Source organism: Centroberyx affinis, unplaced genomic scaffold (assembly GCF_046629955.1).
Source record: "Centroberyx affinis isolate AG114_WGS23_722 - 3 ecotype Tasmania unplaced genomic scaffold, CSIRO-AGI_Caff_v1 ptg001394l_1, whole genome shotgun sequence".
NCBI lineage: Eukaryota > Metazoa > Chordata > Actinopteri > Beryciformes > Berycidae > Centroberyx > Centroberyx affinis.
In genome coordinates, this window is record NW_027279876.1 from 214,826 (window position 1) to 229,156 (window position 14,331).

The 14,331-nt window shown below is 41.1% G+C and overlaps 1 protein-coding gene across 1 annotated transcript in view; it reads left to right on the forward strand.

Moving 5' to 3' along the window:
* The window catches only part of myom3 (myomesin 3), a 50,894-nt gene that overhangs the window by 32,415 nt on the left and 4,148 nt on the right, over window positions 1–14,331 (forward strand). Inside the window, exons 17-29 of the mRNA XM_071526199.1 lie at window positions 1,048–1,235; window positions 4,077–4,203; window positions 5,256–5,437; window positions 5,907–6,021; window positions 6,677–6,833; window positions 7,576–7,682; window positions 8,226–8,270; window positions 8,796–8,932; window positions 10,828–10,972; window positions 11,426–11,485; window positions 12,955–13,022; window positions 13,668–13,778; window positions 14,168–14,255. Coding sequence (XP_071382300.1) covers window positions 1,048–1,235; window positions 4,077–4,203; window positions 5,256–5,437; window positions 5,907–6,021; window positions 6,677–6,833; window positions 7,576–7,682; window positions 8,226–8,270; window positions 8,796–8,932; window positions 10,828–10,972; window positions 11,426–11,485; window positions 12,955–13,022; window positions 13,668–13,778; window positions 14,168–14,255 — 1,530 coding nt within the window. The remainder of the gene's footprint in view (window positions 1–1,047; window positions 1,236–4,076; window positions 4,204–5,255; window positions 5,438–5,906; window positions 6,022–6,676; window positions 6,834–7,575; window positions 7,683–8,225; window positions 8,271–8,795; window positions 8,933–10,827; window positions 10,973–11,425; window positions 11,486–12,954; window positions 13,023–13,667; window positions 13,779–14,167; window positions 14,256–14,331) is intronic.

Sequence of the window (14,331 nt, forward strand, 5' to 3'; positions counted from 1 at the left end):
GATATTAGAGAGAAAGGCAGTTGTATTTGATGGGAGGGGAGGAGGGGCGGGATTGTTCCAAAATCTGTGATGGTTTTATTGGCAGGACTTTTTGTGTCACCTCCTGCTACTCAAGATTTTGTGCTTTCCAAGAAGTAAAAGTAATTGAAAGTTAAAGTTTTGATATGAAACTACAAGAAAATATTTTTTGTCATTTTGTGGGTATAAGTTGTCAAATAGTTGTATGGTATAATAGGTGAAAAAGTCACTTTTCATTTCAGCCTTTATTTGCTCTGCAGCATTACCGGCACCACAATAACATTTTTAAAAAGTGGAAAAATGTTTTACTCAGGTAGGAAAGCTTTCAATATCATATCACAATGATGTCCACCACTACTTTTATCATTGTTCAACTAAGACTGTGGCTTCTTCCACATACGAGTCTCCCCCCCTTGCTCACATGTAACACTCACTAGTAGCAGCCATATCAAGCAGTGACAGGTACCGCATATGCCGAAGCCACAAAATTTAATGGTTATAGCTAGAGGGATTCTTTCTTTTGTTGTGGTTGGTTTAGAGCTAGGTGGCGAGGTACCTGTTGAAGAGCTACTGACCCTTCCCACTTTGCTGTGCTGCAATCTCAGATAATATGCTCTCTGCAGCCTGCAACCCGGTATAATGATGAGTCATTTTGCCTGCCACTCACTGCCACAGTATTCTCACATCTGGCCTGCCAGTCAGCCATTACCTGGGGATATATGGCTGAAGTTCAATTATTTGTGTCTGGAATCAGACAATGTCCTTAAATGAACTTGAAGAATAAAAAAATTACAGAATAGAATAGAAGTTGAATATTTTTTCCATCCGCATTTTAAACTGCTTAATATAGGCTCAGACTCAGACCACATCTTGGCCTATGCTCCAGACAGCAGTTGTGGTGGATCAGGGAGTTAGTGACATTTCTTACTCCATTAAACAAGGACGTTTGCCCATTGAGATTCACAAAAACATGCTTCTCAGCCTGATTTCTTTCTTTATTTTTTTTTCCCCCCTTGTTGCCCGGTCCAGATGTCCCATCGTCTCCCTCAGCCATCGCCCTGCTGCTGTGCACCGGCTCAGAGATGGTGCTGACCTGGAGGGCCCCTGCCTGCAGCGGAGGAGACCCTGTATGTGGCTACTACCTGGACCAGAGGGAAAGGGGCGTGGCCACATGGAGAGAAGTCAATGTCAAGCCTGTCAAGGAGAGGCAGTTTAAGGTCAGTGTGGGAGTAAAGAGATTTGTCTCACATGCACGTTGAATGGGCATAGCATGATGTAACTATGGTGTAAAGTTGTTGTTTTTTTGTTTTTGTTTTTAATATTGACTTTTTTTTAATATAAGCCTTTTCTTGTGTTTCATGTTAGGTGCATGAAGCAGTGTCACAAGATGATGTTTTTAAATACTGTAGATTTGAAGTGACTGTATCCTACTGTACAATAGCATCTTTTCTATTCACTGAGAGAACCAAGACTTTATTCAACAACAACATTGAGTGAAGAATAGCAATTTTTTGCGGCAAGCACAGCAATACAATTTGTAAAGCCCTTATTAACATAAGGGCTTTTTTTAAGGTAATTGTAACCAGTATAAGTTATCTCCCAGGTTAGCAGTAGCCTTGAAATAATGGCAATATTGGCCATAACTCCCACGTCTCCATCACCTGTGTCACTAGGCAACAAGCTGTGTCCATGGAGACCCAGAGGAAAGTTAAATCTTTAACCTGTTTCAGGGAGATTACAGGTCTAATTAGACATTGTGTGAATGTGTTATGTGTGAGTGGTTGTTTGTAGCTCCCGGGAAGCAACAAAGAGAAAGAATTACCAAGACAAATGACAGTACTGTATCAAGACTACCTGTAGAAACTGTGAAGTGCAGAGTTTTTCCAACCACACTTTATGATTGGAGATCCCTATTTGCTGGAAACCAAGTGGTGAAAACATGCTGCTCCCCCTGTTGGGCTAAATCAGCACCTACAACAGCATCACATCGTAAAATACATCCTCTTCTCCCAAAATGAGATTAGTCAGATTGCTGGCCTCATGGATGCAAATGAAATTAATTAGAATATTGATTGTGCTCGGGGCCCTTTTCTCTTCCTTCCCAGGTTGTGCAGGCAATGTAAATGACTTTGCCCTGAAAGCTTCCACAGCTTTAGCAGTCAGGCTGGCATGCCACCGATCTTGCATCATTAGAAGTGACGTGAACCCTTTGTATTTCTCTCTCCCCAGATTGAAATTCCACCACCTAGCATCTAGCAGTTCATTCATATGGGAGCGGCAGGAGTGCCTTGTAGTTAGTGAGGTTGTCCTCAAGCAGAGAGGGCACAGGTTCAATCCCCTGTGCAGCCATACCTTCTGAAGTATCTTTGAACAAGATACTTATCCCCTACTTGCTCTGCGGGCGCGGCACGAGCCAGCTGACCCTGCACCCCAAGCAGAGGGTGAAAAGACAATCTCCCTCCTGGGGGATGCATAAAGTATATCAAATAAAAAAAATCAAATGCAGCCTGTGCACCATCTAGTGGATGGGAGTTATGCCTGCGTCCATTTTTTTTTTTGGCAGACCCCTTTGTATTTCTCAGGTGGAGAGACAGTATATTGATCTGATAAGAAGGTTGCCGCTCCACCTCGGTGTGGTTAGAGGAGGATCTATAGTTGACGAAGGGTTCAGGGAGGTGGGGGGAAATAGGCTTTTAGATAGCGATTGCTATTACTGTGAAATAAGCTCCCTCTGGTAGTGTCAATTGACAGTTAGTTGTTGGGAGAGAGCCTACAGCAGCCGGAGAAGTTCACAACTGTTCACAAAGGCGATAAGGGCCTTAAAGTCTAAGTGGCTGTGAATAGGAAGATCAATGGGCAGATCGATAAGGCTGAATCCCTTCTCTTCCCAAAGCCAGTGTCTTGGGGGCCCAGCAAAAATGCTGTGGCAGCAGCAGCAGAGCTGATACCATGTAGAGTGCCTGTTTCCGTTAGGATGGCTGCGGACTAGAATAAGAGAGAGAGTATCCTATTCCTATCCCATGTGAAATGAGGCAGGATACTAGTTTGAATTGAGTCATGCTGATCTATGTTTTATTTATGCCATCTCTACCCATAGGTTTGCAACCTGACTGGTGGACACTGCTACCAGTTTAACAGTTTTTCTCAATTGATTTGACACATTTCCCCAAACTAAGGCTCATGCTCTCAACAGTTAGCACAGCCTTCGAAACAAACTGTCAACAGCCCAAATTAAGTGCTGCTTTCCTTTCAGATCACATCTTTATAAAAACCAAATACTGACATCAAAACTGCACACATCTAGTGGTAAGATAATCAATTCAGATATATTCACGAATTCAAGAATACTGATGGTAAAATGTGTTTATCAGAAAGTTCCACAGTCCTTTTCCATAATCTGATTTTGAATTTTATCCATAACTTGTTGATGAAACGTTTTCCTTACAGTAAGCAAAACATCTGTTCCTCACACTTTTGGAAATGCAGTAATATGTAATATTTCAAGGTTTTACATGTAGTGCATTTGTTAATTTCTTGTCATATCTGACAGTTTTATATGTTTGTCTGTGTGTGATACAGTAAGTGTTACAAGTGATACAAGTGTTGATGAATCACAATTTGTTTCAAAAGAAAACACAAACAAGATTACTGTTGTAACCAGTGACTTTACTCCTCATCGACTTTTTCATTTCTGTCAGCCCAGAGGATTTATGGTATTATGTCATTTTGTACAGGTACTTTTACTTTTACTTTTTTAGAGTATTAGTTAAAGGTGCTGTTAGTTTTGTAAAAAGAGTGTAGACAGATGTGTAAACTATTTTGAGAGCATGGTGTGTTTTTGGAGAGTTTTATGTATAGCGTTTGGAAAACTGATAGATCTAGTTTTGTATTTTGTGTGAAAATAGTGTAAAGTTACAGTTAGTTTTGCATAATTGTAAAGGGTTTAGGCGGCTGTGTTAACTGTTTTGAGAGCATGGAGCTTATAAGGTGAAGAAATGTGTCAAATCAGTTGAGAAAAACTGTAATTAACCTTTCTCATGCATGGTTTATTCCCACAGGTTGGCAACCTGACTAGTGGGCACTGGTACCAGTTCCGTGTGTTTGCTGCCAACGTGGCTGGTGTCGGGAAACCCTCCGAGGCCAGTGAGGCTTTCCTGTGTGAGAAGTGGACAATGCCAGAGCCAGGTGAGGAGAATGAGTCAATTCACTGTCATGTCAGGCAGGAAGGAGGAAGGAGGATTTTCTTTACAATCCAAAATACTGAAAGACTTGTGTGACATTAGAAAGTCGTCACATCCAACCTGTTCAAGCGTTTGAGAAGGAACGCTCTGTCATTATCTATTGAGTTGCAGTTTCTATTTACAGTTTTTAGTGGCAGTTTTCTGTTCTGTAGCTGAAATTTTCTCTGACCTCCTGGAAAGGGGGAAAGCAAAAAGAGAATTGCCCTTCAGGAATCAGCAAAGTACATATTAACATTATTATTGGATTATTATTACAAACACAGAGGTGCGCACACACACACACACACACACACACACACACACACACACACACACACACACACACACGAGGAACACTCAGACAGCCATGCCCAGCAGGTCTGGCCCCACTCATATCAGCTTCTCATGATATTAATATTGAAAATGGAGAAAGGCTCTCTCACACGCGACACTTTTAAAGCGCAGCTCATTAATCTTGGCAAATGGGCTTTCCTCCACGCCGTTAATAATTTAAAAGTGACCGAAAATCATTAAGCAAATTAACTACCAGGCTCTGGCACTAACTCAGGAGGGGTAGATTAAGCAAAGTCACCGCGCTTCTTTTGACTTTACTGTTATTTTTTTGTTCCATTCATTATGATTTCCCCTTCTGTCACAAAAACCTTTGTTTGGTTATGGTTTGTTATAGTCGCCGCGAGAAAATATACAGACCAATATTTTTCCCAGTGTTTTTCCCAATATTTCACTGTGACATTTTATTATTGGGGAGGTTTGAGGTTTTCTGTGGTTTTTTTTGGCACACAAGCAAAAGAGGCTGCTGGGCTGCACGTGCTTATGTACACACAGACACACACACACACACACGCACAGAGAAACACACATGCATACACACAATTTCACTCTCTCTCTCTCTCTCTCTCTACCTTTGCCTCTGAGTTCATGGATCCCCTGCAGAAAACACATTCACCTTGTTGTACGTTCCTTGTTGTTGTCACCCGTGCTCCCTCTCTCCCCCAGGCTGTCCCTATGACCTGGAGGTCAGGGAGGTGAGGCACGGCTCTCTGGTGCTGCTGTGGGCGGCGCCGCTGTACGAGGGACAGAGCGCTGTCACTGGCTACATGGTGGAAATCAGCCAGGGTGACCAATCAGACAGCTGGACCGCTCTGAATGACAAGCCAATCACTGACACCTTTTACAGGGTAGGTGAAGGGGGGAAAATGAGAAATAGGTTTTATATAATGGATATGCCCACTCTGTGAAACCTAAATAGGTTGCAGTCAGTCAAACAAATAGAAAGGAAAACCTACACTCACTCTTGTGTATTTATTTGCTGGTGTTGCAAAAGGCTTGATAAAGAAAGGCTGATGGTTTAAATGGGTTTTTTATGCATTGTACATTTTTCCTTTACCTCTGGGTAATTTCATTGAGTAATTTCTGTGTTGTTTTCACAGTGAGTGCATCTGATAACTGTAGCCCAACTGGGCACTTTGGACCATAGTGCCAGTAAATGAATACACGAAAAACCTACCCAAGAGTGTGCAGCGCTCACCGTATTTATTAATTTTGTGGAAAATTGAAGTGCCCCTGTATTCCATCCCTTTGTGTTACCTGTGGGTTTAAATTGTGAAATACAATCAATGGTAAATTTGTTTTTCTCATGACATCCAGGTGTCAGGTCTCCAGGCTGGTCAAACCTACCGTTTCCGTGTGTCTGCTGTCAATGCGGCTGGAGTGGGCGGGGCTTCCCTGCCCTCTGAGCCAGTCACAGCTCAGACCCAACCAGGTCAGTCATCATGGCTCCAGCTGTACAGATCAGTGATGAAAAGTGCCTTGAAAAGCTCTTTTCACATCTACCCAAACACTCAAACGACACTTGTTTAAATCTCTTCAGTTCTCATCAGCACATTTTCCAGCAGTCATACAGATTAGATCAGTTTAGAGTATTAAACATAATGCAACCAACAAATTCAACACTACAGCATGCTGTAGTAAGTAAAAATATATGAATTAAAAATATATGAATGAATGAATGAATTTACAGCATTTTTGCAGTGTGTGCAAATGAGGCAGCAACAGAAGAAAAAGATAAAAAAAAAAATATCAAAGTATCAAAGAAATTACTGGAAAATATGAAAAATGCATGCATGCATGATATGAAAAAAACTTATGCAGTATGAATAAAGAAATGAATATACAGATATATGCAATTTGCATCATTTATGATGAACTGAGAGCCTCTTTTGGATCTGACTTTATACTGGCAGCATTTTTTTTTTTATATTATGGGATTTTCTGATCCCCTTTTTAAATGCTATGAATTTGCCGGTGGAAACTCCAGCCAAGGATGTTTAGTTACAGCAGCACGTTGCAGCTCGGCTCAGCTCACTTTGATCTAGCTCAACACCATGAACCACACTGACCCATTCTATCCGCCTCAGGAACCAGAAACATTGAGATTGGCGTAGACGATGACGGCTTCATATTTCTGGCCTACGAGGCTGCGGAGATGACCGACCGGAGCGAGTTCCTCTGGAGCAAAAACTACCGAGAGGCCATCGACGCCGGGAGAGCCAGGACAGAGAGCAAGAACAATAGGTAGGACTGTCTGTGTCTCTTTGCTCCTGTGTGTATGTGAATTCAACAGAATCTGTGAGAATGTGCATGAACAAGAGGGGGATTCTTGGAGGGAAACAGTCAAGCTGTGAGAGAAATGTTTTGAATTCTAAAAGGTCACCCGGGTGTCAGACTCGGTGGAGACTCTCCCTCACATTAAACGCCTGTCTCAGTAAGGGTTGGGCCGTCTCTGCCTGTCCATCCTTCAATGCCTCTGCCCTTTTCACGCTCAGGTGCCATCTCTCTCTGGCTCGTACAGCACTGACCCAGCTAGCCCCTCTCATGCTCTTCCACCCTGCACAGCTCCAGCAACTATGGTAGATTTCCAACTAGAACTGTCCAATATGGACAAAATATATTGTGATTATTTAGACATATTCCATATTTTTAAAGCTTAGGATTTAGGTCTTGAGTCTATATTTCCATTGCATGTGGTTTGAAACAACACTTTGCATTAGCTTTGCAAAGGAAGATATTTCCCATTGGCATTCCCACTGATTCCCACTGTTCCACTCACTGATAGCATGTAAAATAAGAATGAATGTAAGTTTAGGTTTAGTTGGCTGAGGCAGGGGTCGTTGGGGCAGGAGGCATTGTACAGTCTGATTTCAGCACAAAAGATCCCCTTCAGCGGTCCGTGCTGCACACTGGGAGGATGAACCAGGGAACTGAAAGTACTCCATGGATGCATCTGTCTGTCTTCCTCCCATCTGTCCATCCCTAGATCAGCCCTCACCTTCACCAACCCCTCTGAGAAGGATCTGGGTCTCTACACAGTGGAGATGAGTGACAAGCCCGACCTGTCTTCCAGCTACAACTTCACCGCTGAAGGTAAACTGAAGCTTTTGGTTGTCGGAATGTGTGAAAAGAGAATAGAATAGAAGTTGTTTGTCCATTGTCCCGGTTAGAAAATTCTCTGGTCCTAACCATGACTTCACCCCAAGCACCCCCAATAAAAAAACACACACACATTAACATAATACATCAAATCAGTGCATAGGACAGACAAAAATAAATTCTGAACATAGTATACAATTCAACTCCAGTTCATCTATCCTTATTGAAGAGGCTGATTGCAGTAGAAATCAAGAACCTCTTAAAGATGAACTCTAATTTTAAGGGTTACAAGCTTTTCTCTCAAGCAAATAATTAGGCCCCTCTCGACTAGTTCCCCGGGTCGCTGCTATAATTCAGAATGTGTCCTCAATCAACTTTCCAGGTTACAGGCTTTAAAAGTAGGGCTACGCCAGCCACAGTTCTAGACACTGATGGATCAACATCATGTGTGAGGTGTTATAAAATGTCACACCTGATCAAACTGTTGACACTAATCCTTTGAAATTAACCCCGCTGTCTCCATTTTTCTGTCTTCAGACCTTGAAAGACTGACAGAACTCAGCTGGCAAGTCAGAAACCCACGTACGTACCACAAGGATAATGTATCATCAAGAGAGGAATCACACTTGAATCAAGGGATAACTCACTAAATTACATCAGTTGGTATCAGAATTGATTAAATCGGCAAGTACAATATATGCATAGGAATCGGTCTTGGTGACATTGGTGCAAGAACAGAGTACACAGTGGTTTTATTCAGTGATATTGTCATCCATGTGTTTTTTGTATATCTCATTTACTATGTAAATCGTCTTTGAGTACTTAGAAAAGCGCTGTATACCTAAATAAAATGTATCATTATTATTATTATTAGTAGTAGTACATACTGACACAAGATCAACAGGACTTCAATACAGTGTGAAGGGACAAAGCAAGACTCATACTGGACAGAAGAATATGCATATGAGCATTAATCTATGCGTATTACTCCACATATAGATAAACATTCAGTATTCTATGATGATTATGTGATAGTCTATTCGGATTCAACATAGCCTGTGCTCAGTGTGTCCATACTCTTTGCTTCATCATGTTTCCCTGTTGCAGTGATAGCGCTGAAGTCGGGCTGGGAGGTGGAGGTGAATGAGAAAGGGAACGTGCGTCTGTGGCTGCAGACAGAGAGTCTGAGCAACGCCGCTGAGCTCCGTCTCATCCTCAATGACCGGGAAATCTCCAGCACTCCGGTGAGAGCGGCTGCACAGGTTATCCTGTGAGTCGAGCGTGTCACTAACCCTGTCAGGGTTACGGGATTTGATTCCCACTCATGCAAAAAAAATTGTTTGCACTCGTACTGTAAGGCACTTTGGATTAAAGCCTCCACCAACAGGCAACATATTATGTTATGGTTTTTACATTCTGTACAAGGCTTATTGTCAAACACTTATTTTCAAAATTCACTTATCACTTTTTTGTGGTCATGATTTAAGGTTAGGCATAAGGTCGCTAATGAGGTTGAAGGGTACACACAGAAAATTAAAGGTGCAAACTGGAGTCAAAAATGGTTCTTCGGAGTGATGCCATAGAAGAACAATTCATGGTTCCACAAAGAACCTTTCAAGAACCTTTTAATATCCCAAAGAACTATATATGCCAACCATATAAGCTTTTAATTCTTAGTTATTGGATGGTGGGTAATAGCATAAATCTGGAAAATAACCAAACCCCACCATAGTATATACTGTGCAATTGCAAATGAGGCTATACAAGGGCAGATAAACAAAAACACAATGCAGGTGTCTAAGCAAAGGAGAGCAGAAATGTTTCTTTAAATAACCTTGATCTGAAAGGTCTAGGTGAGGTTTAGGTTTGCAAGCAGCTCTTTAAAATTGAAAATTATGATGCGTCCCAGCAACCCACTGTAAGACATATCAATACTGTATCTCTGCAAGCCTGCGAAAGCATCACTAATTGAGATCCTCTGTCCCACTAATCTTCAGACTGCTTGTTATGCTTTATGCCCTCCTGTGCGTAGGGCATACAAATGCATGCTACAGATGTAAGGGGCATGCATTTGTAAGAATTAGGGCTGAAATATGTATACTTGCATTTAATGGTTGGTTCGCATAAAAACTCAGTAACAACTTCCTGATTCATTTCATTTTGGGAAACAGCTCTGTGGAAGCTGTGAAAACTCACAACAAAACAATTTCACAAACATTCTCACCTTATTATTGACAAAATAATGGAATGGCTACAGCAAGAGGGAATATGGGAAATAATGACACAATAATTTCACTTGACTTTTTTAGAGTGCAATTCAAACTCAGATCACCTAAAAGAAAGAAATAGCATGATCATTGAGGAAAATAAACTGAATGTGAGCAAACATCCGTAGCACTGATATATGTTATGACACCGAGCTAAAAATAACCGGCACGGCTGTCAAGGTCATTGCACCGTGTACAAATGTGACCATAGGGAGAGAAATGAATATGACACATTATATTTCATTGTGGTTTCACAGCTCTGATTTTGTTTGTCTGTGTGTGTGTCTGTGTGTTTGCTTGCGTGCGAGCGACTGCTTTATATTCGGCAGCTTCCATTCATCACTTCTATTTCATTTTCATCTCTTCCATTATTTCTCTGTATCAGAGTTCCATCTGAACAGGACTGATTAGGCTTTATTTCCAAATGATCACAGCTGAGGTTTGCGAATTCAAAAGGCATTTAGCTGATTAGGGCCCTCAGGCTTACCATACATCACAAATCACATTCACCGCCGAGGCCTATCAACATGCAAGGCACACAGTAATCTTGCTGAACATGGAAGTCATAAAAATGAGCTCACATGTTAGTTCTTTGTGTGTTTGTGTGTGTGTTTGTCTGTGCACGTGTGTATGTGTGTGTTCATGCATATGTTTGAAAGAGAGAGAGAATATCAGCATGTACATTATGCATTTGTGTACATATGCCATTTCAGCTGTTTTCTGTGCACTGATACGTACTAGATTGTCTTTGAAGGAGTACCAGTTTTCCTATACAGTAGATTGCAAGTGTCTTGTCTCCCTACAATAAGAGTACGTCTGTCTGTATATGAGTTGACATATATGCAAGGTAAGGCTTGTTTACTCTTCTGCAGCACCGTAAGATCAACTTTGACAAGGCCAAAGGTCTGGTGGAGATCCTGTTTGATCAGCTGTCTCACGAAGATGAAGGCTCATACACGGCTCAGCTGAGGGACGGCCGTGCCAAGAACCAGTTCACACTGGTCTTTGTGGATCAAAGTGAGTCATTCGCTCACAACAATGCTGAAATTATCGACACCATCACACTGGATAGATTTACACTGGAACAAGAGATTTTTAATTCTTTGTGACAAAGATCTGATCTCTCCTCTTCTCAAACGAAGTGGAATATTTCATTGTTTCGACAGCTATGGGAGGATCACAGTTGTGCCCCAATGAATTAAAGAATAGACTGTCTTCCTGTATAAATGCAGAATGTTGTTGGGTTCTGTTGTTGTTCAGCTCACCACCAACCTGTGCTCAACTCAGTCTCCTGAGAGCATCCCAGTATTTAGCTCAGTAGCGTAAAATTAAGCGGAGATAATCTAAGAGATGAGCACCAACCAGCAGGTTGTGATCAGTTATCACAGTATTACTAGTGTGTTTCCATGGCTGTACAGTGGCTGGGTGTCTATTTTGCACTCAGTCTGATGCTGTGTGTGTCTCTGGCAGAGTTCCGTGAGGCGTTGGCCTTGGCTGAAGCAAACCGACGCGACCATCAGAGGAAGTCAGGTGAGGCTTCACGAGTTTGGGGTGCATCTATCCTGCATCTTCATGCCCTGTTTCATTTGCTCTGATGTGGAAACACTGTTAAAACAATAGGAAGTTGTTGTAGTAGTGGTAGTAGTAGTAGCAGAAGTAGTAGTGGTAGGACTTTATAGATCCCATAGTGGGGAATTCCTTTCCCAGCTGCAAATGATACAATGCACAGAAGAAATCACAATTAGGACAATATTCTCATAGAATATAAAACATCAGAATCGTACAGAAACATAGTAAATACCAATCAGAGCCTATGTTACTGGGAAACTACAAAAGGAAGGGCCTGCTACAGCTCCATGTGTTCATTTCAAAGCCTCATCGCACTAGGAGCAAACAACCATTTTAACCTTTCTGTAGTACAAACCCTTTCTGTCTGTAGTAGCTGGTGTTGCTGAAACAACACCTGTGTTGCATCAGTGTATTATGAAGTGGGTGAGCAACACTGTTTTGCTCACCCACACTTTAGACATGACTCCATTTTGCACAGTTCATTCTGAGGTGAAGATTACACCTAAAAGCAACAGCTTTTTTGATGATGTTTCCCAGCCTGCTGTTGTGTGTAATGACAGGTCTGCTTTCTCTCGTCCAGCCTCTAACTGTTGGATCTAGGGAGTCGAGTAAAGAAAGAAAGGCAGCTTTCTCTGCTGCTGAGATTCAGGCTTCGGTCACCTGAGCTCTAAGATGTGTTTAGCAGAAGCCATACATTATTTTTGCATGCTGAGGTCAATGACCCAGTGGCTGTTTGTGCAAACACATCAGTATCTCACGTCATGTACCCTATTCAAAGTCCACATGATGTTTTATCTATTGCAATTAGCCTACTTCTAACAACCATTTATCAAAGTCCACATAATGAATTTTATCTGTTACAATCAGCATACTTTGATACAATAATAATAATCATTTTATTTATATAGCACCATTCATACAAATGCAACTCAATGTTTTTTACATAAAATAGATGATGAATAGATTAAAACAGTAAATGGATTAAAAACAGCAAATGGATTAAAACCATTACATTACATTAAAAGCACAGGAATGACCCTCTATGCCAATGACAACAGCAATTCTAAAATGATCAACTCATAAAATGATAAGCAAGCAATAAAACGGAAGAATAAAAAACACTGCAAAGGAATAATAATAAGTGGACAGTATATAGCAGTATATATCCAAATAGGACCCGAGGTTACATTACTCCCATATTGTTTTGAATTTTCCAGCACTCTCATTTCCAGCACTTGTCACTGTCACTTCTCCTTTTCTCTGGTTTGACACCCTGCCCCTTGCCTTAAATTGCAACCACCCTCTTTGTATGCATTCATTCTCACTATGGACCACTGACATATTAGTGTGTTTCATTGATCATTTAGGAGTAATGACCATTGTTTCTGTGGCCCAGTGCAGGCGGTTAATCATTTGTTCTGTGTCCCAAGGACCCTATTTCCTGGAGTTCCTGTCATGGATCGTGACCGAGGATTGTGAATTCATTATGAAGTGCAAGGTACCTCACAGATATGATGATGTGATATTACTTACTATTTTTGAATGAAATTGCTAATGGATGGTAAATCGCTTCAATTGAAACTGAGTGTATTGACAATAACACATCAAACCTAATATATTCTCATATATTTCCTAATGCACCCACCAAATCCCTGTTATTATACTTAGCGATTAGAGTGATGCTGATTCTTGTTATCGGTATGCACTACACTACCAGTCAAAAGTTTGGACACACCTGATTGAATGGACTATGTTTTTCATTCTCTTAAAGCCATTTTGGTCTAAAGGCTTATGCTTAAATGAAATTTGTTTCTTAGACAAATATAAATAATGAAGTTGATACCTATTTATGCATTTCTTTCCAAAACCTTTGCCTTTCCATCAAGGCAAAGGGCAGCTTTAACGAACTTAAAATATAAGATCGTTTTGATTTGTTTAACACTTTTTTGGTCACTGCATAATTCCATTTGTGTTATTTCATACTTTTTATGTCGTAATTATTATTTTAAATTGTGAAATAGGAAAGGAAGGAAAGAAAAATGTGTGTGTCCAAACAGTGTATGTACACACTGAGAAAATTTTTCTGCATTTTTGCAGTCTGGACTGTATTGTTTGTAGTTACAGTATATCCCTCTTTATACAGGTGACAAATGTCAACAAGGACACGACTCTGAAGTGGTTTAAGGACGGCGTGGAGCTGACCCAAGCTGTGTACGACCGGCCATCAGGAGTCAGCACACTCACCATCCCACAGGTAGCCAGGATTACTCTCTCTTGCTCTATTTTTAGGCTTTTTTATGTTGTGGCGGAGGAGGGGAACAGAGGTTAAGAGCTCAGGCGAATATAAATCAGCATTTAGAAATGGTAGCTAGGGCGGTGAGAGAGAGAGAGAGAGAGAAAGAGAAAGAGAGAGAGTCAAATAAACAGACAGACATTCATTAATTTATAGGATTGAGTATAGGGGTATAGTAGAGGGTATAGTAGAGTCTCAGTTCATCTTAGAGTATATATTGTATATATTGTTGGGTTATCCTGGAAATAAAAATAAATTCAAGTATATGGGTGTTCTCCAGAATTATCAATATTTCATATGAAAAGTTATGAATGTATTTCATTTTAATACGATGCGTCGCCTTCCCTCAGGTGACAAAGAAAGAGGCAGGCTCATATAAAGTCACGGTGGCTGATGGCAGAGGAGAGGATGTCAGCACCTTGGAATTAGTGGATAAAGGTGAGACCCGACCCCGTCGCCAACGAACAGATACGCACATGCAGTAACTCCATTTGTTCCTGCGTACATTTCAGTT